The sequence below is a fragment of the Lonchura striata genome, chromosome 11 (genome assembly GCF_050655825.1).
Source record: "Lonchura striata isolate lonStrDom1 chromosome 11, ASM5065582v1, whole genome shotgun sequence".
In the NCBI taxonomy this organism is placed as follows: Eukaryota; Metazoa; Chordata; class Aves; order Passeriformes; family Estrildidae; genus Lonchura; species Lonchura striata.
The window spans coordinates 15,338,683-15,365,660 of NC_140713.1; the positions used below are offsets into that span (position 1 = coordinate 15,338,683).

The 26,978-nt window shown below is 40.7% G+C and overlaps 1 protein-coding gene across 1 annotated transcript; it reads right to left on the minus strand.

Moving 5' to 3' along the window:
• Positions 1-8,093: 8,093 nt before the first annotated feature.
• On the minus strand, positions 8,094-26,878 carry LOC110484417 (uncharacterized). The gene is made up of 6 exons (XM_085589255.1): positions 26,719-26,878; positions 26,479-26,621; positions 26,221-26,276; positions 21,045-21,210; positions 20,707-20,838; positions 8,094-13,507 (listed from the first exon to the last, which is right to left on the minus strand). The coding sequence occupies exons 2-4, from the start codon at positions 26,591-26,593 to the stop codon at positions 21,073-21,075; spliced, it is 309 nt and encodes a 102-aa protein (XP_085445381.1). The 5' UTR covers positions 26,594-26,621; positions 26,719-26,878; the 3' UTR covers positions 8,094-13,507; positions 20,707-20,838; positions 21,045-21,072.
• Positions 26,879-26,978: the final 100 nt, after the last annotated feature.

The following is a 26,978-nucleotide window of genomic DNA, read 5'->3' on the forward strand; positions in this document are numbered from 1 at the left end:
TCCCAGAGGAAATGGCAGAGCCCAGATTGCTCAGAGTGCTTCGAGCCAGACAGGGCCAAACAATCAGTCCCCTTGTCCTGAGACAGACAATTTCTCACCTGCAAATGGGCTTTTTTCCAGCAGACAAGCTCAGCCTTTAACAAGATAGGATTTTTTTTTCCTTTTGTACACTTACAAAGATGAAAAGGCACAGCCAGTGGAAGGGAGACAGAGCAGCCAACAAGGATCCTGTGAGCTTTCCCAGCACCCCCACTCCAGCCCTTACCAGGAGCAGGTGGACTCACACACAGGGAGATGGGACAAATTGGTCAGTAACAGAACTGACTAAAGAAGCACAAGAAATCCACATAACCTCAAGTGAAAAAGATAATCTGTTAACTGCCTCTGTGACTGCATGCACACGGCCAAGTGAGATTATTTTACACAACTTTTATTTACTATTTTTGCCATATTTAATTAAAAATACTTTCATTCATCCAGTTTCATTAAATTATCCATTACCTCAGAAAGGCCAGTTTAGACTTACATTTCAGTTTGAAAGCTCAGAAATCTACTTGTGATCTGCTAGAGCAAGCAAACCAGCAGGAAAAGTTTCAAAATCAGAAGGAATAAAACCCCAGTGCTGCTTATTCTCACTCCTGGCAAACCCAATATATTTAAAACACATGCAGAAATTCAGAACTACTCACAAAGTGGGTTTGAGCTGATGCTGGTGAATATCAAATTAATGGTTTTGCAATATGTAAAAGACATACTGGGAGACTGGTATGACCTGCCAAAACCAGCCTTGGTAAACTGATCTCAAGAATCTCAGTGACCCAGCTGCAGCACTAAACCCCACCAGGCAGTGTGGGTCCAGTTACACCCAGCTGAAAGGTTGGGGCTTCAAATGTTTGGTCTTGTACAGGGTTTCAGAAACCTGAAAAACTTTCTCAGAAGCCGTTTCCAACAAAAGTTTTCACTGGAAAGGAAAAGAAGGGAAAGCAATTGACATTATGCTACGTGGTGGCTTGTTTGAACTTAAAAATAATCCCTGTACATAACTTTCCTCCACCTTTTAATCATCAAGTTTAGTCACACTCCTCATTCCCAAGCCACAGGGACCCGTGCAGCAAAGCAAACCTTTGCTGGGGAAGCATGGACTGCCTGCACTCCCACGGGCAAGCTCCTGCAGAGGTAAGTCTGGTTGGGGGGCTGGAAGGAGAGGACACAGTGCAATAAAAACAGCTGTGAAACTTACATTGATCTTCTACCATGTTATTCTTAGTCACATTCCACAGATTACATATTCAGTCATTATTTTACATAAAAGGCATTTAAAACCACTGTTAAATAACAGATAAGTTCAGGAATTAAAGCTAAGAACTGCAGAGCATCCCGTGCTGTTGGTGTCCAGCCCAACTGGCAGGTGCTCCCTTGTGCTGCCAGAAAACATCACCTTTTCTTCTGGCTAAATAACACTGACTACATAAAGCCAAATAAAATGTGGGACAACCTGTGACTACAAATAACTTAAGTCAGCCTTGGAAGGGCAACCATCAGATTTGGCAGCACAGGCTGTAAATAAGTCCTTCACACGCAGGCTGTCTGAAAACAGCAGGTTATAGCACTGGGGACACCTAAGGGCAGCAAATTCTCAAGGGAGGTGGTTCTACCACTCTACATGTTCTCATGAGACCCCACCTGAAGCACTGTGTTCAGCTTTGGGACCCACAGCATCAGAAGGACATGGATCTGTTGGAGTGGATGATCAGAGGGCTGGAGCACACCTGAGAGAGAGCTGTGGCTCCTCAGACTGGAGCAGACAGATCTGGGGAAACCCTACAGCACCTTCAATACCTAAAGGTGCTCCAAGAGAGTTGGAGAGGGACTTTAGGCAAGGGTATGGAGTGGTGGGACAAGAAGGAATTGCTTCAAACTGACAGAGGTTAAATTAGATATGAGGAAAAATGTACATAGAGATGTTTATATGAGCTGTTAGGAAAAACTACCACAGGTTGCCCAGAGAAGCTGTGGCTGCCCCATCCCTGGAAGTGTTCCAGGATAAGTTGGATGGGTCTTTGAGCAACCTCATCCAGTGGAAGAACAAGATGGTCTTTGAGATCTCTTCCAATCCAAACCATTCTAGGATGACTCGTGAGCTGCTCAAAGCTGAACACTTAGCTGGATGATCAGCCCAAATGGTCATATTGTCTCCTTTCTCCCATGGGCACCTAAACCACTGCCAAATCCAGCAGACAGGGCTCTCAAGTTCCTCCCCATTCTTTCTCACCTCCCTGCCAACAGGCTCCATCCCTGGTGTCTGCACAAAGACCAGGGTCAAGGAGATGCATCTCCTCTTGCAGCACTGTCCTGCCTCAGCCATCCCCCCATGGGGCACCTGCACATCCCCAGCGTGGGGCAGCTCTGCCTGCCCACAGGCTGCCCCTGAGGCACAGGGTCCTGCAGCATCAGGGTCAGAAATGCAGCTCAGCTGAAGCTATCTCATCATAATTCAGGCTCTTCTCCTGCAGAGAGCTCAGCACATGTACGCAGCTGCTCCAGCTTCCCTTTGCCATGGAGCTCACTGCAGGGTTTATACCTAGGGTTTTGTTAACCCTACACCTCCTTCCTTTGCCTCCACCCCAAAATAAACCAACATCAGAGAGTGATTCTTCCGCAGGTAACCTGGACGCAAAAGTCCAGCCAAGATCTCCTTGCAGTTTGCCAAGATTTCATCCATTTAATTGCCTTAATCCAGGCTGGTTACATGATTTCAGCTTTTTCAAAGTTCAGTAACAAATGTGTAATGTTTCTGTCTATCAAGAATACTAAGTTCCTTTGCTGTATTGTGTCTGATGGGTCAAACCCCTACTAAATCAAGCTCATCGTAAAGCAATACTACCACACATAAATTTAAGCCTTTTAGTGCAGGCCTTTCATCAAGTCATAATGCTGTCCATGCAACAAAATCTAGACACTTTGGAAAGCCTAATTGTAAGTTCAGGCTATAAAATGCTCATTTTCTTATTTAAACCCCTTTTTATCACCACTTCTTGTTGCCCTATGGTATATATTGATTATACATATTATACAGCAAGAGATAATTGTGTGAAAAGAGCTGTGTCATTTGAGAAAGAGGGAAATAAATAAGTCTATTTGGCAAGACTGAGACACACTGGGTGAGTACATGTCACTCTTCCTACAAAAAAACACAGTGATTGCAGGCTCTGCTGTAGCCTAAATTGTAACAATTACAAAAGTAATTGTTAAATTACAAAAAGACATCAAACTCGCAGACCTCCCGGGGACCCTGTGCATTTGACCATCCTCAGCAGTAAAACGAAAGGTGGGTGTCCCCTTTGTCACTATATCATGAAAACCAGACCAGGTGGCTAATCCTCCTCAGGGAACTTGAACCTTGGCAAAGCATCTACCAGCGGCTGAACAGATGCTTAGGCACTCATTAACCAATTCATTTCATCGTCACGCACACAAATGGGAGTGAAACACTGAGAGCCTCAGAACTCTGCTTCCACCCCCACAACTGAGACCCAAAGCCTGCCCCTTGCTCATTTAATATGGCCCAGGTCAGTAACACCAGTTTAACTTTTCCAGCCATCTGGGAACGTGTCGGTCGGCAGCACAACGCAGCGGGAACCCAATTTCAGAGCTTTCTGAGCAGTTGGATGTAAGTTTTTGAATTATTTCAAGGACTAGCTCCCATGTTTATGACAAAACAGTAGCAAAGCCCTTGGATCCCAGCCTGCAAGCACTGTTGGACGAGCTGCCACTGCCACAGCACTGGTAGGGTCACTGCTGCAAGCAGGACACCTGGCAGCTCCCACCCCTACAGCACTGGCAGGCCCATGGATTTTAGCAGGAGACCCAGCAGCAGCCTCAGGACTGGGTCCTAAAGACTGCAGAAAGCATGAGGATGACTTGAAGCATCACATTTCAGTGGCAGGGTGGCTCTAATACCCCTAGCAACTACCTGAGGATGGGATTATTAAAAAGAAAAGCAGCAAATGTAAAAAACCAACCAAACAAAAACACCCAAACAACACAACAGCAACAAGAAACCTTCCCACCCCCCAAAAAAAGCCAACAACAAAAGACACACAATGAAAGCCTTAGGAGATAATCAGAGATCGAAAATACTGCAGGGGTGTGTTTATGGAATATAATCTCAATAATATAAATACAACAGAGGATATGAGCAACAAAAAGCCAAGCAGATTTTTTTTTTTTCTGAGTAGTTTTAGAAGTTTAAGCCATTAAATAAGAAGCAATATTTACATAGAATAATTCTCTTGTCAAGCTACTTCCTTTTCATGCTAGACAAAGAAGAGAATCTGCATCAGCAGAAGCAAGAATGTAAGGAGAAACAAGGAGCAGGACTCCTGTACACAGCTGCTCTTTACTTTCAGCTCATTTGCTTGCTCCTAGCATAGCATCAGAGAGCTGCTCCATTACCTTGGTAAAACCAACAAGCATGGGAGAGTCATTCAGTCAGGGCTGCAGAAAAACCTGCAGCAGTGCCCAGATATTTTTGCAGGTAAATCTTATTTCTCACATTAGATTCACTTGTTTAAACAACAGAAACATCCATCAGTACAATGCTGGATGTTTGGTCAGTTAGGTGTCTTCAAAAATCTTGGCTATGACCAATATCACACTTACCACTACCAACACCACTGCAGCTGCTTTAAAGAAGTTGTTAGCCCGAGTTCATATTTGGAAACTATACTTTGAACTCTTTCATTCCCTGAAAAAATTATCTTAATTAGTGAAATGTAATGAAATGTGCTAAAACTAAACCCTGCCTTAGGCATCAGGGGCTGTCAGAATGACCAAGGCTGGACTGGAAGAAGGTCCCAAGGAAAATTTTGTTTCATCTCTGCCTTTCTACTATCTTCCTGCCTGGTGGAGAGCTCAGAGCACACTCATACCCACCAGGCAGCAGCCAAGGCTATGGACAGCCTTAGAAGTAACTTTAATGGTCTTTGGCACAACAAACCTTCTCTATAGTTTGTATTTTTAGTCTATTTTTAAAGGTAAAAGTTGTTGATGGAGTAGCTTGTAAAATGCCTCTGAAGAGGCAATGCTGGTGGATTTTGGAACCAAATAGGGAATTTTATCCTCAGAGGATGAGAAACCAGCAAAAGTCTGAGACTGCCTTTGTGTGCTTTACAGCACTGGGCACAGGGGGTACAGAGACTGGAAGAAGAGATTCCAAAGAACAAAAATAAAGCAGAAGGGAGAAACGCCTTTCCAGCTGCCAATCTGCAGGCAACTAAAGCCCACAGCCCCCCTCCCTCCCCATCCTCAGGGAGAGACAGACCAACTGCTGCACGACTTGCAGGAACTGATCCTGCCAATGACAGACACGACCCAAGCCTCAAGAACCTTAGCAAAGAACAGCTACAGAGCTGTTCAGACACACAAATAAATAAATAAATATCTCATCCCAGGCCAGAATAGAGACTTAGTCCCCAGATCACTGACAAGACAGCCAGCAGTGGTGCTACTGTCATGTCAGTGCAGCTGCTGGCTCATCCACAGGAGAGGCTCAGCACAGCGTTCAGGTGCCAGGGCAGAAAGCTCAGCCCAGGTGCAGCTCGTCCTGCTGCGAGTCAGGGCTGCTGGCAAGACCCCAGCTCCATTCCCAGGCCTTCTAATTGCATCAAAGGGAAGGAGAGTGGGAAAATGCCACGATTTTATTTCTGAAAGTAAGAGCTGACGAGGATTATTTACACATAGCAGTAATTCACAATTACATCAAACCCTTGGGTACCTTAATTCTGTGCATCACACAAATTACAGAGCACAAAAAGATTCTGATTGCAAGTCTCTGATAGCCAGGAAAAAGCTCAGGGAGCTGGATCAAAGTCGGTGGGATGGAAGCACCCAGAGAAGCTCAGAGATACCTCACAAGATTTCAATGTACTCAAAAAAATGCTACTTCCTACACTCTGAGCCCCAAGTTCATAAACCTGTTAGAGAAAAGCTAATTTTCTCAGAGTTCTTCACTTGCTCAGGAGACAAAACTGAAGATCCTGATTCTCTACAGAGGGACCTGCAGCAGAAAAAAGTGCTTGCAAAGCAGGAGAGCAGCAGCTGGGGCAGTGCTGCTGGAAGTGGCACTGTGCAGTCCCTGCTTGCTTCTCCCAAGAAACAAGCTGTCCTGGGCTGGAGCCATCCAGACTGCACGTCCTTGCTACATGTTCACTTGAGCAAACTATCCTGCAACTGGAACAAAAGCACCTCCAAAAACAAGTAGTCCATCCCTCTGCCCGACTGTCCTATTTCTGGGAAACAAATCAGTGCTTTAAGAAGGCCAAAGCATGCCGTGCTCAAGTACAACTATTTTTTTTTTCTATTTAGAAGATAAACAAGTGCCTTCAAGCTTTCCTCCTTCCCCTGCCATTCCAGGGGAAAAACACCCAGCAAAACAGAAGAGACATGAAGTCAAATGTGCTTTATTACTTATTAGTTGGTAACATAATACTTGTGACAAGCTGAACAGTTGTAGCAGGCGGCTGAGGAAGTCACTACGCTGTTTAGAACGAAAACAGGAATGAGAGACAGCTCTGAAAGGGAGATTTTAAGCACAGCTCAGCCATCCTACCATGCCCAAACCAAGCACTGTTATTCAGTTAATTTAGTGAATGAATCCCTCAGGGTCTCCAGCCATCTACCACTACAGCTCATTAGAGCCCCATATCCGACTTTTCATGTTGTATCACTGAAAGCACTTATGCTTAAAATGTAATTAAACTTAAAACAAACAAGGGCTCGTTTCCCCCCTCGGCTGCCCTGGGACGTGCCCCAGCGCTGCCCGCACGGCCGAAGGCACCCACCTCTGCCGTGTTATTTGGGAAAACAGCCCGTGCTTCCCACCCGCCAGCTGACATTTGCCCGCCGTTCATCCTGTGAGCAATTAGAAATCTAAATACTGGGTGTAATGCCTGGCTATTGGGATTTAGACTCTTACAAACGAGTAATGCAGTAAGACTTGCTGTCCAACGAGGTGTCTTATTGAAATATCCCAGGCCGGTTTGCTTGTCACAGCTGTCGTTTCAGCCATTTGCACTTACACTGTATTGCTTTCATTACAAAAATAGAAATTTGTGTCCTAAGTGCTGTTACATTACTAATGCTAAATATTTAATTCCCCAGGGTTCTAATTATGGTTGAGCACTGGCAACACTGATTCTACTTTTTAATAACAACTGTAAAAGCAGTTTGAGCATTTTTCAATTAATTAAATACATAGTGTACGAGTAACCTCTTGTCATTTTGCCCTCCAGGACCTGAGCTAATTTGCGTGGAATAAAATGTTTTGAAAATTAACTGATATACTGGTCTGATCATTGTTGTTCTATTAAATTATAGTCTGCCAAATGAGTGGTGTATAATAGTTACATACTGTACCGTTCGCTTATTTATGATGGCGTGGTGGTTTTCTGAAAAAAACTTCTCCAGCACATTTCTAGAGAGCACACTGGAGAGGCCTAATTAGCAGGCAGGAGATGGTCTATGCACCACAGGCATCAGTAGACTTACAGTGCAGGGAGACTTCAGCAATGAAAAACAAAGCCTCTCTCCATTCTCCAGACCTCATTTTCACCTTCTTTCATAGCTGAAATTAAAAGTGTTAATTAAATGACTTTCTGCTGCATAAACTCCTATGGATTAGTTAGTAGTTTACACTTTAACACAGGGGAATTGACTCAAAATATTAAAACACACAAGTAGTTTAGAAATGTTTTTGTCGTCAACTTGCAGAACCCAATATGAAAAGATGTGCCCATAAAATTAGTTTTTTGGACTACAAAGGCACTTATCAGGAATAAAACTAACTTCTGCAACCTAATACAATGCTAAAATCATAAAGTGTATTTTCCATTTACACAGTACTAGAAGTTTAGAACATTGACACACAACAGCACCTTATGTATCCTGGTAAGGGAAACTAACCTCTTGCCCCAGTCCCACATTAAAGATAATACAAACTCAACTGGGAAAAATTTAGCCAAAAGCCCTGAAATTTTGAAAATATATTTTCCACATGTTTATTCACAGGTGATGAAGAATGTTCTTCCAGCATGTATTTTAATATTGTATTTTATTTTACAGTGTGCAACAATAGTAAGTCAAACATATTGCTTGAAAAATGCTTAAGGCCTAAACATTACAAAATATACAGGTGAAAGTTTGCTAGTTTTAGCCAAGTAACTTAATGACAACACTCTTAAATCATAAGAAATACGGACAATAGATAATCAAGTCTATTTTTTCACAAACCTGCAAGTGTATCATACATGTGGAACACTGCACTCATCATACTAGTTAAAAGGAAACCCAGCCTCAGTTTATGCTGAGTAAGATTCCTCACTTGCCACCACAACACTCACACAGTAAGAGCTGTAACTCAATCTAAGCAAGGCTGTATTTCAGTTTAAAAAAATAAATTAAAAACTCACAATATACTGCAGATTACTTTTGGTACCAAAGCAAATTGAGATTCTCAGTCAGCATTAAAACACTATTTTTTTCCAAATAAATACTAAATAGAATATACAATCACTGTCAAATAAAAGTGCTCAGGTCAAGCATTTGTTTGTAGGTGTACAAGTACATACATAAAGCATACACACAGACAAAATATGAAGAACACAAGCAATGTATTGCATTAACAGCTCTCTTCTTAAAGACAGATTTATATAACAGCATAAAACTTGGAAGTTATCTTTACTACTATTAAAAACTCCCCGGTATCTCTAGATGCCTGCCTTCAATAAATCCTGGAAACATTCTGCTCACAGAGTAAATTTTAAAGACTGTGCAGCATATGTAAGCTTCAATAAAATCAGTACAGATCTTTAATTACTCCATTTACCCAGCAGCTGCTTTAACAAAGTATTTTTCTGAACACGTAAAAATGTAAAATACCCCAAAAAACCAGTCACCTATGTGCAATGACCACTCAGCACCTAACAATAATGGATATACTGAAGGACAAAATGTGAGTTGTGCCAAGCCCATAATTCTCAGTGACAGATTGTAAAGCACTTTGAGTCAGCATTAAGCTTTTAAAACTCGAACCCTAATCAATCGTAAACAGAGAAGGATCTCGTCACAACATGGGTTGCAGTTGGGACAGCCACGATACACAAAGTAGCACCACCACACAATTTCAGAAGGCTTTGAGCACTCCCCTAAACAGAGTAATACCTTGGCACATAGAGGGCTTCAGGCATCTGCCCATGCAGAGTAACACCATGCCACTTCAGAAGGCTGCAAGCACCTGCCCTTCTTGTTCTTTAGCCCAACCTTTTACACCCTCACATTCATGCAGTGCCCCTGTGTGCCCTCTGCTCCCTTTGGGATTGCTCAGTGCCCCTGGGCACTCCATGGCTTGTTGCTGTCAGTGCTGCTCACCTGCTGCTCACAGCTTCACCCACTGGGGATGAGGCTTGGCCATAGCCCCATCCCAATCACCACAATGTGTACCTACAAGATCTCACAGTTATTTTTAAAATTTTAAACACTAGCATATAACTTAATTTTTCTGCTTTTTCTGATTTGCATAGCATTCTTCCCAAGTAAAATGCAGACTTCTTCATGAAAACAGGCTTGTATATACAAGCTGAAAAATAACAACACCTATTTAAACACGAGCTAATTATACCTGGCATTTTGGACTTTGGGGGTAATGTATTGATTGCCATAGAGCAGAAAGCACCCCTGTTGGCCACAACCAAAGGTGCACAAGATTCAGAAATCTACACAGAGACAACCTCTCCCCTTCTCCAAATACTTGTGCCCACAGGTCTTTTGATGGTACAGGACAGCAAACACTGTCTCCCCAGGCTGTAGGGCACTTGGAAAAGTATGACTTGCACACATTTGGTGACAGCATAGCAACAAAAAGCCCATTAAACAGAAAAAAGACAGATAACTCAATACAATCAACTTGCAATAATTTTCTTGTAATGTGTTAGTGAATGGGTGCCAGCTAACTAATCTTAGTAGAGAACAAACCTAATTTATCCACAGCAGGATGTTGTCAGATTATGTTCAACCTAATAATTATTTCTAGCAGAAAGGCAACATTACACTTTGTAGAAGTAGACACTCTGTAGAAGACATTTGCTCTGAAAAAAGATGTTCATGTTCTGTTTGATTAATGTGGGTGGGGTGAGGATGGATCAACCAGAAAAACCCACCTCAGCCAATGAAACACCCTACAGGAGCAAGCAGCCAGGTGAACGAGGATCTTTGAAAAATGCATGGCACTGGGAGAGAGGAACATTCCCAACACCCCTCACAATCCTTTTTTGAAGAGAAGCTTAACTAACATTGAGTAACTTTTCAGTGGAAGCTGCAATTCTATGAAGATATTTGCTACACTGAGATTTCTCACTCCCTTCCAAGCCAGAAGGATGTCCCATGACCCAGTGTGACCTCAGGTGTTGCAAAAGCCACAGAAGCCTGTGAGGAATCCCTCTACTGCACCCAGACATTTGTATATACATATACCTCTATAAAAATATTTCATCCTCGTTCAAAAGATAGAAAATCTAATATTCCCTTATCCAATAATTTCTAATGATTCATTGGTCTTACTAAAAGTTTGCTCCTTAGTTTGTTATAAACTGATTTTTATCTCTGTGTATTGTCAACACATATTGCTGTAAAAATGTTGTGTTATGTCTGGAGTATGCAAACAGTCATATAAATTCAAGTGTTCCATTACAGATGTAAAGATTATGGTCAGGAATGCACCTTTTATTCAATCAAATTAGAACTGAAATTAAAGAAGTTAGAAAGTAACCATATAGTACCAGTTAAGAAGGTAAACTATGTTTTGTCCAACATATTTGTGGAGAACTTATACAGAAATCATGTGTTTATAACAATAAACACACCATTATGATTGGGATTCCTGATAGATTCAGACCAAATTCAGCAATCATCGAAGAGTCAGGAAGTCTACTTGAAACCAAGCTATTATTTGGAATATTTATAAGAAGAATATCTGCCTTCCCTTAAGTTTTATTTTGTTGTCTTTTTAGCACTATATAAACAGTATGGCAGTTTAACTATAGTATTTGATGGTTTTAAGTGCTTGGATGTAAAATGTTACTCATCAGCTTAACATCCATGACAGTGCTCTATGTAAGATGTTATTTTGCAGTACTGGTTTACATGTGCATTACCACTTAGGCAGGCAAACAGATTCCTAGGCTATCACAAGCATTTCATTAAACATTTCCATCTCAGTACTACAATAATCCATTTTAAGATATAAAGAGTCATATGAATTATGGGCTGTCTCAGAGAGCTGTGGAACTCATTTGCACTTAGTTCATGGTCAGGGGAGACATGTGAGAGTCATTTGGGGGAGGCACATCACTCCTGACCCCAGCACTGAGAACTCAGCCATGCCTCAACCCTGGGCTGCTGGAACAGGGCACAGCTCTCACACCTGGAGCCACACCTGCCCCTTCCTCACACACCTGACACTTTATTTTCCTCCCCTCCATATGTACAGTATGGCCACTGCATACTCCTCATCCTTTGCCTCAAGGACAAACAAAAGACAATGGATGACACACAACCTGAGCTGGAGGTTCAGTCCTTTCTGTGACTGTGCTCTTTTCACCTGGCAGTGCCCTGAGAGGAGATGCAAACAGTGCTGCTGCTCTCAGGTTTCTGATAGTTCTCTTGTTCTTTGTATGCCCAAGCTGGCTCTAGGAAGGCACCTACACGCCACAGCCTTTGCATAGGAAGGGTCAGTGTGGAAGGAGCTGTTCAGTGCACTGCTTTTACTCACTATGTCTTTGAGAACTAAAGATTATCCATACCATTCTAATTTCGGTGCAGGGAATAGCAAGAGCTTGGATGCCTCACCAGACTCCAGCATCTACAAATTCAACACTGTAGAGAAGAAACAGCAGCCACTCCTGCTGGAGGCGTTTTCCCTTCTCCACTCAAGGCAGCACATGTCAAAAGCAGTTCTCCTGAGGCATGTGTTGGCTGAGGCAGCCCCTTTGATGAGTGAAGTAAAAAGTGTGTTCTGGAGATAATGGAAACGCTTGTACCATTCCCACACCTTGACCAGATACATTTTCCTGAAATAGGTGTCTGGCATGTACACACACACACCAGTTCTCTCCCCTCACACTGGCACACCCAAGGAGTAAGTCAAAGAGCACAGGTTTATTTTGCATTATCCAGGGTGTCCCTGGAATGTGATATTATGCATGACAGATCTACACAGCTTTCTAACATGTCCAGTTTTTACCACATCTAAGGGATGTAACTGCACCTGCTGAAAAGGCGACACACCACGGCCAGTCCTCAGCAACACTCCTGTCAACACACCACCCTTCCCAGACATGACGTCTGCACAGCTGTCTGTGGATGCCCTGTCCTTTCATCAAAGTGACCCAGGGCACTGGATAACTAATATTTGATAACAGCATTAACTTTGGCTGAAGTCAGTCTGTGTGTGCTCAGGGAAACTGCTCAGTTTGCTTCCCTAGCAGGGAGAGAATGAGCCAGGAGCGTGCATGAAGCCTCCTTCTTTAACCAGCACAGCTGCTGACAAAGGAGCCTGTATCTCTCGCCTTCTCTGAAGTTAATCCCAGCAGTTTAAAGCAGACTTGTGAAAGAAGCATGAATCTGAAGTTACTCTGAAATGCTATTCCAAGGACACATTAGTTCCACTAGAGTCAAAGTACACGCCAGACGCAATAGGTCGAGTTCTAGTCCATGAGATTGCACAGAAAGTAGGAGCTAATAATTCTTAATTTGGCATAACATGACATTCCCAGCAGCTTCTCTCTCTCCTTCCAGTAATTGTATCTTGGCAGTGTACATATTAAAAAATCATTGCACAAAAGACATGTGCTGTTGGAAAAAAACCCCCAAAAACCAAAACACCTTCCTTTGTGTTGTGTCATTCCAAAAACTGAAGACACTTTCACTGAAAGGGAAAATATGCTGATCAAAACACAAAGGGAACAAAACCTCATTCATTCCTTATTTGTTTAAGAATTACTAAAAACATTTTTGCAGGAGGCTGGGGCAACAGTAATTTAGACATTAATAAACTGAGTATTGTAACAATAACTATTCCATTGAATAAAAGAATTCTGGCAAGAAACTTTTCACATGGCATTCAACAGATATTAAAATAAATGAATGAAGTATGCAAGTTAAATTACTTCAAAAATAAAGACTTTCCAGCAGTTTACCATAATGACAACATTCAATAGAAAGATACAATAGCTCTTTGTAGCCTAAAAATTGTCAGTTTTATTTTACAAAGACGACTTCCAAAAGCATCTTGTCATGACAATTGAGTTTTGAGAAAAAAACAACCTGTCATTTGATAAAATAGAAGAAATTAACTGTCATTAAAGCCACTTAAGCACTCCTCCTTCCTGCTATCCTTCTCATCTTGGCAGTAACTGATAAGATTTCAGGGAGGATCAGTCATTGATGGCAGGATCTAGAAAAGAAACAATTTTTCACACAGTTATTCTCATTCACAGGTTCCAGTTATTGTATTTCACTAACCTGCACTTAATTGGCTTCCTTCTGCCCCTGGCATGGGCACAGTGGACCATGTACTTCATACAAATCACTGTTCCCTGTTACACCTTACACCATGAAAATATCCAGGTGGCTGCAATCCTATGGTGCTAATATTACCCACAAAGGTAACAGTAAGAAAGTCCTGGTAACAGAGCCCTGTCATCCACCAACTGTGCCTTGTTAATACCACCCAGTGCTTTAGCCAATAAGGACCAGACATTACTCATTATCATGGAGTTCATTACTTATGGGACATGGTTGAACTTGAGCCTGTAACTTCTGGAAAATGTACCACTCATCCACAGGAACATACCAACAAAATAAATGAAGGACCAGATGCAATGGTTACATCAGAATTAGTGAAGAGGTAAACTATAACTGTTTATTTCCTTCCCCTGTTCTCCCTAAAAAAACATTACCCAAGATTTTTTTCTGACTAAGCAAGCAGCTTCAAGAGGAAAGGAGGACATGGATCGGGCAAAGAAAAAGCTCTGAGCCTTGCATATCCAGACTAAATCATGTGCAACCCCAGGAGGTTGTGTGCATGGCAACCCCACTTCCAACATACAGAGTAATTAATTGTATTCCCACATTAAAGCTACCATGGCACACCTCCACCTTGGCAGATTTCTAGCTGGCTTTAATCCTTTCCACCTTGCACATGCCAGGCTCCTCACACCAACTGGCCCTCGCTGACAGCTGAGTTTTCAATGCCATACAGTACCTTGATGCAAATGGGTTTTGCCCTTTTTTCCACCTTTTGCTAGGCTACACTGCCACTTAGTCACTGCACTGACATAACAACTCCACCTTCTCTGCTGCAGTGCAGCTGAACATCCACTGACGTGACAACGGGAAGTGAGGGCTTCATCCCTACAGGAACAGAGCTGCCTTTCAGTTTGCAACTTGCAGCATTTTCATGCCGAGGACAGAGCATATGGTCCTTCGAAGGGACATCAAAATAAATATGACAGGTCAGTGCAATCATCATACTGAATGAATTCAAATGATGCCATATCTAAAATGAAATGTGTGCACATAATAAAGATTCAAATGACAAAAAAATTCCCCTACCCTTTATCCCTCTCTGAATTATTTATGAATTCTGCAACTCCAGCTGTTGCCACCAGCCCAAGGACACTACTTCATTTTGGGAATGACACTTCATATTAAAAGATAAGTTAACAAAAGAAAACAAAAAAGAAAAAAAGGACACTGCAGGCCTTTAAAGGCCATAGAAAAGCACATCTTTTCCCAGCCCTTACAAAGGAAAACAATCAACAATCAATTTTGTTCATATTTCTCAACTTATTTCCATAATTCCAGACACAGATTTCAACACTCACGCATTAAGTCAGCCATGTCTTTTTAACCATTGCAGTTAAGCAAGACTCTCACAGCATCTTGGATCCCTCACATATTTTTATAGGGTTACCTCAGTCTTACTGTTCACCATAAACCACACACCAAAGATTGCATTTCTGCAGATACTATCTGCATTTCTGACAGCTTTTAGTACTTAAAATTATCATTCCAAAAGAATAGAAAATTTGCATATATGGAATTGCTTTTGGGAAAGCAGTAATTTGTCCACAAATTTAAACAAAAAGAAACAACACCTCCAAGTGTACTTTAGGGCACAAAGAATTGGTTTCAAGTAATCACGGCATTTAGATGAGCAAATTCTTCATAGTGCTGTCTGCCCACTTTTAAACTGCTCTGATTTGGATTCCATATCATCTTAGTTCTTAGATTCCAAATAAGTAATTTGGCAGTGGGAAGGAGGCAACATGGAGAAGGCTTAGCCAGTAAGCACAGACAGTTTCCATCACCTACATCAACACGCTCTCCTCTCTCGCTTTAAACTAATCTTGTTTTATTGGCTGGTCTGTAAGAGCAGGTAAGTAACAAAGAGGCTGAGTAAACAGGGAAAAAAATATAAACCCACCATTGGTTTTGGTTGCTACTTAATTTGTAATGGAATCAAGATCTGAATTGTTACACAAAACCACCCACTACAAGAACATACTGATGCACTGTTTTCACTGTGAAATTAGCTGAAATGGGTCAAAATTTGCAAGTTGCTGAGTGCTAAGGGACATACAGCCCCTTCATGACTGACCAATAGCCTCATCTCTGCCACAAGTGATATTATTCTGTTCTCTACTCATGATCTTAATTTCACAGTGTTTTCTACTTTTACCTAATTGAACAGCAATTGGGCTTACATTCTGTTCCTGGGAGATCCCAAATGCCACAAGAACTTTTAAACAATTAATTATTTAGGATTTTTTTTTGTCTGAGGTTTTTATTTTCTCCTCCATAATCCACCTGAAAGTGGACTAACAACTGTCACAGTTCTAACACAGAAAGAGGTATGAATAAACTGCAGAGCTTCCAAGGCACCATCATCAGACATCTCCAGTATCACCCACAAATTAAAACAGAAAGCCAAAAAAGCACCATTTGTCTTTAGTGCCAAGCACATGGTTCAGGCCTGATCTGGAATGCCAGATATTCAATAAACAAACTCATCTTTGGGAAAGGCAGCAAAGCCAGAGCTGTTGCCTGTCTTACAAGTGAAAAATGCCAATGGCTTGCAAGCAGAGATCTGCTGTTACTCAGTTTGGTACCATGAGCTCACGCAGTGTTATTCAGGAAAAGGAGATGTTGTTAAAACAAACATTTATTTGCCCTTCAGTCTACACCAGAGCTGGCACCCAGCCCTGAACAGTCTCCCTCTTCCTCACTACTGTGGGAAAGCTACCAAACAAGAATCCTCCCATTCCATCTCCTGCTGCTGGCCAAAGAAACAAAGATACAGAAACAAAGAACAGGCAGAGAACCTGAGGTGTGCAAAATGTCACTGAGCAGGAAGTTAAGGTTTAACACTGTAACATTTGTAGATCTCTTGTAACATTTACAAGAGCCCCAAATTCTCCTGGTCACAGCCATGTATTTCAGTTTATTAATAATTCTCCATTATTTTGGAAATCCCAGGTGCTGTGCACAAACCCTCTCAAAACTATAATTATTTAGTTGTAACCCACTCAAACGTACATCACACCTTTTTTTCTGAAAACTAGCAAATTAAAACAGGAACATATCTCACATTCCAGGGTTGCCATTTAAGTCTCAATGCCACAGGTTCTCAAGTGCCTCCTGAAATAGTTTCTAGCTGTGCTAAAGGAATGACATTTGGAAAAAAATCACCTGTGTGCTGTTAGGAAAACATCCTTCTGAAGATTTCCACAAGTTAGTTGGATGCAATTGAAGTTAGTCCTCAGAAAATATGAAAAGTCGTCTTCATGCCCAAACAGGCTCACTAAATGCTTCTGGCTATGACATTATTTCATAATTGACACATTACACACAAACACCCCAAGAAAATATCTTTTTGTCTGTGTCTGGATTACACGGCTATTTATACCCAGTGCTTCTGCAGAGCCTTCCCAATGTTGCACGATGCTCTTGAATACAAATGACCAATTGATCCTTTCACATGATAGGGTGGGGAATTTTTAGTGTTCAATACTTCTAATGTCTAAAAAAAATTGTATCTCAACATGGTCTTTAATCTAATCCTTACCCTGAACAATTGAGTACATTCGTATTAATCTATTAGATGCTGTTCCATACCACACCTATGGCACTGCATAAATTACTGTAATTTAAATGAATTACTGCTTGAGAATTCTCATGTGGTAAGAAACATGCAGTGTTATATGTTATGGAAAGAAAAATGTGCATTATGGTAACTAAGTTTTATACTACAGTATATCTAGGTGCTCATAAACCAGCCATTCTAAACTGTTGAAGGACAAGAATATTAGACTGATCGCATAGAACACACATCAGTATGTCAAAAAGTCAATAATATGAACTTAAATCTACAGTTTATTTAGATATATTCCCATGCCCATATTTAGAATCCACATTAAGAATGCCATTAGGCTACCTGAAGAACATTACTGCAAAAGATATTTACACCTATAGTAATTCTATCTCTGCCTTGGATAACTTGCATTTTGCTCATTATGCATTTGATCTACTGAAACATATTGAAGAAAAAAGAACTTGGAGGAAAAAAAAGAAAAAATAAACAGAAAAAAACCCTGAAGTTCTTTTGTTACATTACTCCACATATTACCAATGTTTAAGGATGACTTGTTTAAGATTGCACATTTCAACTACCTAACAGTAAAGAATGAAAAGCTTCTTGCTACAAGCTAAAAAGAAAGTCTTTACCATGCTCCTTGAAGAGCTCATTTTCACATTACTCAGGCTTCATTATGCTGAATCAATATTCGTTTAGTCACTGGGTTATTGACATATTTTAAAATAAAAGTATACCCTTCAGCTACTGCACTCATTACGGGTAATTTGTCTTGTCAGGGAGCAGGGAATATTATCCCAGTCTTTCAGGGGCTGACAGCCCATGGAAATACCTCCCCTTGGTTACAACTGTAAATAATTTTAAGGTAAAATATTGAAAAATCAATGACTGTTTCCTGCAATCTGTCACAAACAAATCAATCATAATCTGCACAGCCAGAGAGTATGATTTGAAAGAGATGAGAGCAGATGTAATTCTTGGCTGGAATCTCTCATTTCAAAATCACCTCACATAATGGTGTCATCATTTAAACACTTAGCAGCCACTGCAACTGCCACTCATAACATCTAGTCAGACAAAACCACAAGGAAGAGGAGGAGAAATGCTACTGCTGTTATGTAAACAAACACTTTATTTCAATGGTGGCAACATTAGCAAATTTCACAGATATAACAAGGCTTGCCCCTCCACAAACGTCCAAGGTTTTGGCTTTTCCCTCTCAGTGGAAGATTGCCTATAAATTAGCCTCTCAAAATGCAAAGCATTTTAATTTTAACACCAAACTATGCTTCATATAAGGTGAGAAATAATATCTGGTACTAATACTACTTCTAAAAATATTTTATTCACTCCAAATTGCTCATAACAGAATTATGCATCAAATTCTTAAGAGATTAAGAAAGGAGAATTATCTGAGGTACCTTTGTCTTTTTAAGAGCAATAAGGATTTCAATGCTTCTTTGTCCTCTACATATTACATTTCACATCTAATTTTCATTAAGCACACACTGACTCAACTTTAGGGTAGGAACCACTGCAAAGTACATGGGAAAGAAAGTCATAACCTACATAAATTAATTGCTAATATATTTTCAACTTGCATTCAAAGATTAAATGTTGTATATTGAATTACATCTGTATAAAAGATCAATTTATACATAAAGAATTAACTACTGCACTCAGAATGCTATAAACTGACCTTTGTAAATGTGAATAAATTGTGTAAAACTAATCTATTTTTACAGGGTAACACTAATGCTTAGACCAAAATTATTTCCTCATTTGTCCCCCCACCTCACTATGTTTTCACCCCAATACTACAGTGTTTAAAAGAATTCTCTGCAAATAAAACAGGATAAAACTGTCATGCAACTGCAACCACAGGCCTAAGCCTGCATTTTTTGCACAAACAAAATTTACAAATGCTCATGGAGTGTTTCCCTCTGGAGTCTATAATTTGAGCTCTTAATCTTTAATGTGCAGAGCCCGTTATCACATACTCATTTTAATCACATTAACCTTAGCAACTCCTAATTCTGAATATTTATCTTACAACTGTGAGACTAAGAAAAAAAATGCAACCAAAAGATGAAATTATTTTCTCTTTTCTTGAAAAAAATCCCTTAATACCGTTTTTAAAAATGAAAGAATAGGGCATATTGTACATCTAAGTAAACCTCTCCAAGGTTTGCCTTCCTTTAAAGCAGGCTTTAAGTCTCTTTATCTTCTACTTGGAAAACATACATCTCTAACTCTTTATTGATATACATCAAGCCCACTATTGTTTGTAGCAGCTGGACAGATTCCCTTTCTCAGCAAAATAAATTATTAAAAAAAAAAAAAAAGAAAAGAAACTGAAGTCTTAGACCAGAAGCAGCAGTTAGTGCCTTAGAGGCTAACTAAGTGCAAATATCAGCCATGAAGAAAATCAGCTTATTGTGGGGAAAGGAAACCGAAAGGAGGTGGGAGGAGGCAGTGGGTGAGGAATTGCTAAAAACCAGAGTAGCTCCTAGAAATGAGTTGCACTTCCCCACTTTTTCCCTGGATGAGATCTATAATGAAGCTATCCAATAGACAGCCTCAGGCTCCTCAGCCCCTTTCCATCTCCTCCCTGGCCCAGGGAACAGAGAGGGGAGCCTGGCTCACCCTGCTAAGCCATTGTGTGAGCGAAGCACGGCGCGCACAGAACGTGCGGCAGCTTCCCCAGTGCCATTCCCCTGAGCCAGCTTCTCATTTCTTCTGACAATCACCTAATTAGGTGGGTCAAGAATTGCAGAAGATAGAAGAGATTCATTCTTCCTTACATGCCAGTTCTCCTATTTGTAAAAAGGAAGGCAATGGCTCTTCCACTCCATTGTAAGGCACTTAATAAATGTTAATAATAATTAAGTCAGTCACATCTCTCAGACAACACTGTCAGATCTTTTTTTTGCAGTTATTTCAGAACTATTTGGCTCATGAGGGAGCTCCCACAAGCTCCAGACAGAAAAGGACTCACAAATTCCATCCTTCAATGCAAGAGGTCACAGAGGGCTGTGCCACAGCAGACATTTCACAAGCCCTGAGGAGCAAGGGCAGCACATGCTGCTGCACTGCAGAAGTTAATAGGTCAGCACCATGAGTGCAATTTCCTGCTGGACAAAGCATTAAGATGCTCTAACAGCTGGTAGGACTGTGAAGTCTTTCTGGTTAAGAAGTTGAACTAGATTCAATTTCTTGAATGAGAAGATGTTGGGTTTTTTTTTCCATCTTTATCAAGAAACAAAAGCACTACTGGTTATGGAAAGAGCTGAAAAAAGAAAGATGCTTTAAAAAAGCTACTAGCATTTCTTCTAGTACCCACCTTCTCCATTTACTGCTCTCACTCATAATGTTCATTTAAGTCACTGGCATATGTTCATTTATTTAATGCAGCTCCACATGATCACTAAACAATACAGCAATGCCATATTACATCATGCAACATTACTGATAGGACACTATTAGCAATACTCTACCTAATGAAGTTTATAACGTCTTCATGCTTGGGCATTACAGAAAGATGAAGAATCCTGCTTTGAAACAGCTCCTGCCTTCCAGCTCTGTCCTTCCCTTCTTCAGCATTTCTGAGACCATCTCACTGAGCTCATCTGGAGAGGACAAAAATAGAAAGAAAGCAACATACTTATTACATGCACTGTGCAATTTTCTCAACAGAAATGGGAATAAGGTTGATGTATCTGAAAACATTAATTCTGCATTTTGTAAGTGTCTGAACCCAACACCACAAAGGAAAGTGCCCCTGCTCTAATGCTTTGCTTAATGAATCATATCATACTCACAGCAGATTACTTACCATTAACTCTGAACAGGACTTAATATGGTTAAAAATACTGCAAGCCCAGCGCTGCATTCTGCCTTGTACTAGGTCTCTTCCCATATTCAGGCAGGTACAGGATAGGATGTACTGCTGGGTTCATTTTCCCCACTGTGCATCTCACTGTTTCTCTCCTGGGTGCAATCTAGAAAGACAAAAAAAAAAAAAAAAAAAAAAAAAAAAAAAAAAAGGGACACACGGAGAATGGGGGATGGAACAAAAATACAGTATTTGTCACTAATTCAGACAGCATGTTTCTCTGATATACAAGGATTACAGACTGAACAATGCAAGGGCTTCTTCACCCATTGAACCAGTATGTTTGTTAAATCCCACAGAAACTGTGTTAGTGCCACATCCCACTGGGCAGTGTTCAATCCTTCATGTTCCAAGAGGTGCACCACAAACAGGTGCCAATGGAAATCAAAGATCTGAAGAACAGGGCAGTTTAATGGCATTTTGCTAATGAAACAGTAACAGCATTAATCACTTGCTCAAAAGCACAACAGTCTAACAATTATATGAGCATGGAAACCAATTTACATCTGAACATTTCTGAGACAAGCAGAGTTCTTGTTAGGTAAACCGAGGCGAAGGCTACATGAACAAATCCAGGTCATAGGATGTGCCAGAAATGCAAGGAGAAAACAAACCCGGGTCTAGCCCCTTGTCTGCTATTAAGTTTTCCCAACCCTTCTCAGCCAGTCTAAAAGTCTCTCCACCCTTCTGCAGCCTCCTCTCAAAGAACTACATGGATGAACTCAGCTTCAGTTTAACTTGGGGACACAGTAGCACAGTGTATATTACAGGGAATATCAGCTGAACTTTAACTGAAGCAATAAATTAAATACTGAAATAAACTTAAAAAAGCATAAAGAAAAAATAATACTTTAAAAATTACTTTTGAAACTTAGGCTCTACAGAGCTGTCCTCTTCTCAAGAGATATTCATGAAACCTAATGCCCACAGGAGCTGGGAGACAGAAAGGTCCTTCCTAGATAAAAGCCAGAAAGTCTGAGCAAACAAAGCAATTCCTGCACTGCCAATATAATAAAGAAGTCGTAGGCACCTTTTTATAATGACAGAGTATTCTTAATAAAAGCTTCCAGCAGGTTTTACAGCTGCATATTATCCAATGAAACCAGTAATAAACAGCACTGTAGAATTATTTAGTGCAACTCCAATACACCGAGAGTCTCAACCTGGGTTTTATTTATCACACAGGCTAAAATGTTTGTTCTTGGCTTCACAGTAGCAGCCAAGCCTGTAGCTATCTTTTATCCCAGCACACTGCCATCTGGATATTGATACTTTGCTAAGGGATATGAAAGAAAAGCATAGTTACCTAATACAGCTTAATTGAAAACACAGGACCTACATATTATACCATACATTATTTTACACAAAATTAAATCTGAAGGGCATGAAAATTTCTGTAGATGTCAGCAGAGAATACTTCAGAGGTAAATTATGTGTTCTTCATCTGCACTAGAAATGCTAAAAAATAATGTGAAAAGTATGTGGTTACAGGAAGAAAAAGCTTGTTTTTGCTCTGTTGGGAAAAAAGAAATTGCTCAGAAAGGTGCATCTCCTTCAGGAAGAGCAGGAGAGTAATCAGTCACATGTTTATTAGTACAGTAAACTCTGTTATGATGATCCATATTCACCTTTAAAGGTCCAACTGGTTTGTTTTTCTCCTCAGGCAATGATTTAATAATAAAGAAAAAGAACAAAAAAAAATGCTGCTTCTACAAATACATTCACTTTAATCTGTAAAAAACAGCTTCAAGAATCATTTACATCTGCACTACCCATATTAAGGAGTACAGGCTAAAAAGCCCTAAGGTTAATAAAACCCTAGAAATTATGAACTGTTAAAAAGAATTCCTTGGGTGTAAGGCCAGAAAGGCTACCCGGCTTATGTTTCTCCTCAGAGAGGTACTGCTGAGCTCTTGCAAACACTAGTCATAAGGACTGCAAATATATGTAAGTAAAGTAGATAAAGCACAAAATCTTTGGAACACAACACTGCTATTAAGACACTCATCTCTAACACCCACACTGAAGGCCAGATTCCAGCTACAGAAGCTCTCACCACGCTGCAGCACCTGCAGCCAAAAGGGATTTTGCCACCATGAGGGAAGCTATGGGCTCATGTACATCCCATAAAACAGCCAACCTTCCCACTGAGCTGCTCCTCATTTGCTGCAAGAGCCAACTAACAGTAGATGTGTCTTGCTTTAAGTGAAAAACCTGTTTTAGACATGAAAGAAAGCAGTTTTTCATTTTTCGCTCAGAGTCTACTTTCTGCATATGTCCACGGAACTGTAAGTAAAATAAATCCTAAAGACATTATTAACTTAGTCCATACTATGCCAACAAATTCAAGCAAATAATGCCATTTAAGTTAATTACAGGAACTTCAAGGAAACTGAAATACAGTTTCAGCTTCTCCCACGACACTGTCAAGATCTTTGGATTTGCATGCTCAGTACAATAACTAGGTGCTTGAAAGACTTGTCAGTTGCACTTCTGTATTTTATTCCACACACTAAAAAGGCAGCTGAAGCAATTTTTTATAGGAAAAAAAAAAAAAAGCCTGAAACTGATAATCACACTTCTTTCAGCAGACAAGAAGTGACTTAAAACAGAAAGGATTGGAGAGAAAAAGAAAACTCTAAGCTGCCTAATACCCAAATGCTAGGCACAGAAGAGTAATTCTAGGTGTTCACGAGTTTACACCTTGCTCTCAGACCACAAACACAGAGAGTGTGAACAAGGAGCATCTTGGGCAAAGGAAATACAAGAAGAAGAAACAACAGAGCAGCCGAGGGTGTCTTGCTCAGAGAGTTCCCCCTTTACCCAGGCTAAGAGCCATGAAACACTGGCACTTCCACTGCACTGCCTGACCTGGAACTCCAGCATTGTACCTGAGGGAAGCAGCAGCGGTGTCTGCAGGAAAGGGCCCCTAAGTTTTACAGCAAGTATTTTACATGCATTTTTTTAGCTCCTGCATAGTTAATAATGTATTGATTTAACATAGACATAGGCCCCTCCCTCCTCTTTGCATGCTAATTAGTTTTACTTCTATGGTTGTGCAAACATGAGAAAGAAAATTTTCTCTTCATGCCTAATTACAAAAATGAACATTCACGTGTATTTATTTTTCTTTTATGAGTTGTTAATACTTTAATATATACTGTGTGAAACATCTCTTATCAGATGTTTCCAGCAGCAATTTCCACTACCACCCGAGTCTCACAGGTTTCTTTTTTTTAATAGAACAGTTTTAAATGAAACAGGGTATCTTGTAGGGGAATTACTTTTTTTTTTTTTCTTTAAGAGGATTCCCTTTAGCATCACATACAGATCTCTTGGTAATATTGTCCCAAATTGAACTGAAGAAACAAATTCAGTGTCTAAGGTCAGCTATTCTGATAAAGAAATATCAAAAAGGTTTTGAGAAAACAGCCTCCTTCTCATCTACCCCTGTAAAAAGAAAAAAAAAGTTGAAATTATCTCCTAATGCATCTCCCTTCATAATTCATGCCGAAAGATGACATTTTCTCAGGATCTTAATTAAGATAATGATGAACACCTGTGTCGGCATTCTTTGGCAAGACAGTATTATCCATCATAATCTTTTAAGTACTCTCGAAAAAACCCAACAAAATTGTATGACGGAACCAATCTGTTGCCTCTTCTTGCACTAAGTTTTACATCTCAGGCACACAGAAGAACGATTAGATCTTTAAAGACTGCAATAAAAACAGGATCGTTAGATTTTAAAGTTTCAACAAAAAGTAGCTATTAAATTAATTAAGGTGCATCATATCCAAGATAGCCAAGTTTAACTCCATTCACTATAAGCCACCTGGAATCAAACCACTTACAGTTAGAGCCTACCAATAGCTGTACTTTTAAACTATAGTTTGCTGTTACTTTCAGGATCATTCTGCCTATTTCTATTTGTTTCTCCCAGAAAGAAAATATTCTCAGCTGATCCCTACTGCACATTCATACACTGATTTATTAAGCCATTTTATGCTGTACCCTGTTTGCACAATCTAAATGAAATCATGCAAAGGAAATCAGTGTAGAAAAAACAAATATGCAAATTCAAATGTTGCTATATTTTGGGTCACGTCTTGTGCAGTTATCTTAAATCCAAGTTCCTCTCATACCAAAAAACCTACTGGAGTCCAGCTACTAAACTAGCCAAAGACCCTTTTGGGGTCCTTTGCAGGACCAACGGATCAGACTGAAGGCTATAAAAACAGGGATTTTAATTATTTATTTGCATAAGCTGAATCTAAATTCACATGCCTAAATTTAAATAATGTGAACATTTCACAGCCAGCCTGCAAATCTTTCCCACTGTTAAATAAGATTTTAAGGGCAAGTGTTTTTTCTATTGCATTAACAATTTATCTCCCAAAAATTATGAGAAAAATATACCAAGTCCAGAATTTTAATATCAACCTGCACTGTTATAGTTTCATTGGCAGCTGCAAAATACACAAACTCCTAATATCAAGAACTCGTCCATACCTTCAAATGCACGTACCTTCAGCAAAAATGCAGAGAAGCAGCAAATGTATCCTCAAGCCCCACATTTGTTAACAGCACTGATGAATGACACAAGAGCCTTGAAACAAACTTCTTATTTCCCTTCCATCAAGTGGTTGAAAAGCAGATTAGTCTTAGGCTTTCACATTTTAATATGCTGCTATCAGAGGAAAAAGTTGCTGTGACTAGTCATTCAGTAAAGCTATCAATGTGCAAATAAAGCAGAAAATAGAGACATCCTTAAGAAATGAGTCTCAAATTTGATATAAAGTGAAGGTGACAACCACAGCAATAGAACTATAAACTAAATGTTTCAATATCTTGAATAATTATCTACAGTTCTTTTAAAATTGCAAAGAATATAATAGTGGCATAATGTAGTGAGAATGTTAGCTTGATAGGCACTTACAATCCTGACGGCATAAGAGTCCTATCACTACCGTTTATTAATCAGCTCTGGTATTATGTTTGCAAGGCATGAAAGTATGCATGAACTCACCACAGTTTCCAAAATGTATGCCTACAGAAGAAAGATTAGTGGAACATCAGAAATAAAGAGGGTAATTTTACATGACGTTAACCTTACCTCCTCTTCAAAAAAGTCAGATGCCATGGGAAGATGGCTAAAACTTCTGCTTCTTCCTACAAAGAAAGGAGCACAGAAAAGCAGTTAGTTATTCTACTCACATAGAAAATGAATGTTAAATGTATAAAACTTGACCAGATGATATCTCACTCCCCGAACAAGGGGGATTGTCAGAGGATTATGACAGAAGAGCTTTCGAGTGGAGAAAGAAATGCAGTGCTCCAGAGCGATCGCTATAATGAAGCCGGGGACAAATACCGGTGACACCGTGCAGTCGAAAACTGATGAAAGTGCACACCTGTGTGGATTGAGCATGTAAGGGAGCGTGCGAGCCGGGGATGGACGCGTCCCGTTTACCGGGGCAGAACCACATGGAGTTTAAAGAGACGAAATTCCGTACACTGCACATTAAAAAAAAAAAAAAATTTAAAAAAAAATTAAAAAAACAAAACGGGGGGCGAGGGAAACGTAAGAGGATAGAGGAGGGAACGGCCAGACCGAGCACAGCGGCGAGGAGGAGCCGATCCCGCTGCGGCCCCGCCAGTCCCGCCGGGCGCCCCGGGACCGGCGCGGGCCGGGGCCGAACCGCGCCGCCCGTCAGGGGGCGCCCCGCGCCGGGGCAGCGCCCACACCGAGCGCCCGAGCGGCTCCGCGGGGCTGCTGCCGCACCTCGGGCCGGGCCGGGCCGGGCCGGGCCGGGCCGGGCTCAGCGCGGCCGGGCCGCTCCGGGCCGGGCTCAGCGCGGCCGGGCCGCTCCG

What these genes read in the sequence shown, in the direction of transcription:
- LOC110484417 (XM_085589255.1), bottom strand. Translation starts at nt 26,593, where the DNA reads ATGTGGTTCTGCCCCGGTAAACGGGACGCGTCCATCCCCGGCTCGCAC. An exon ending in TCGACTGCACGGTGTCACCG is followed by an intron (nt 26,277 to 26,478) that starts GTATTTGTCCCC and finishes CTTTCTTTGTAG; the next exon opens with GAAGAAGCAGAAGTTTTAGC. An exon ending in CTGACTTTTTTGAAGAGGAG is followed by an intron (nt 21,211 to 26,220) that starts GTAAGGTTAACG and finishes TTGTCTTTCTAG; the next exon opens with ATTGCACCCAGGAGAGAAAC.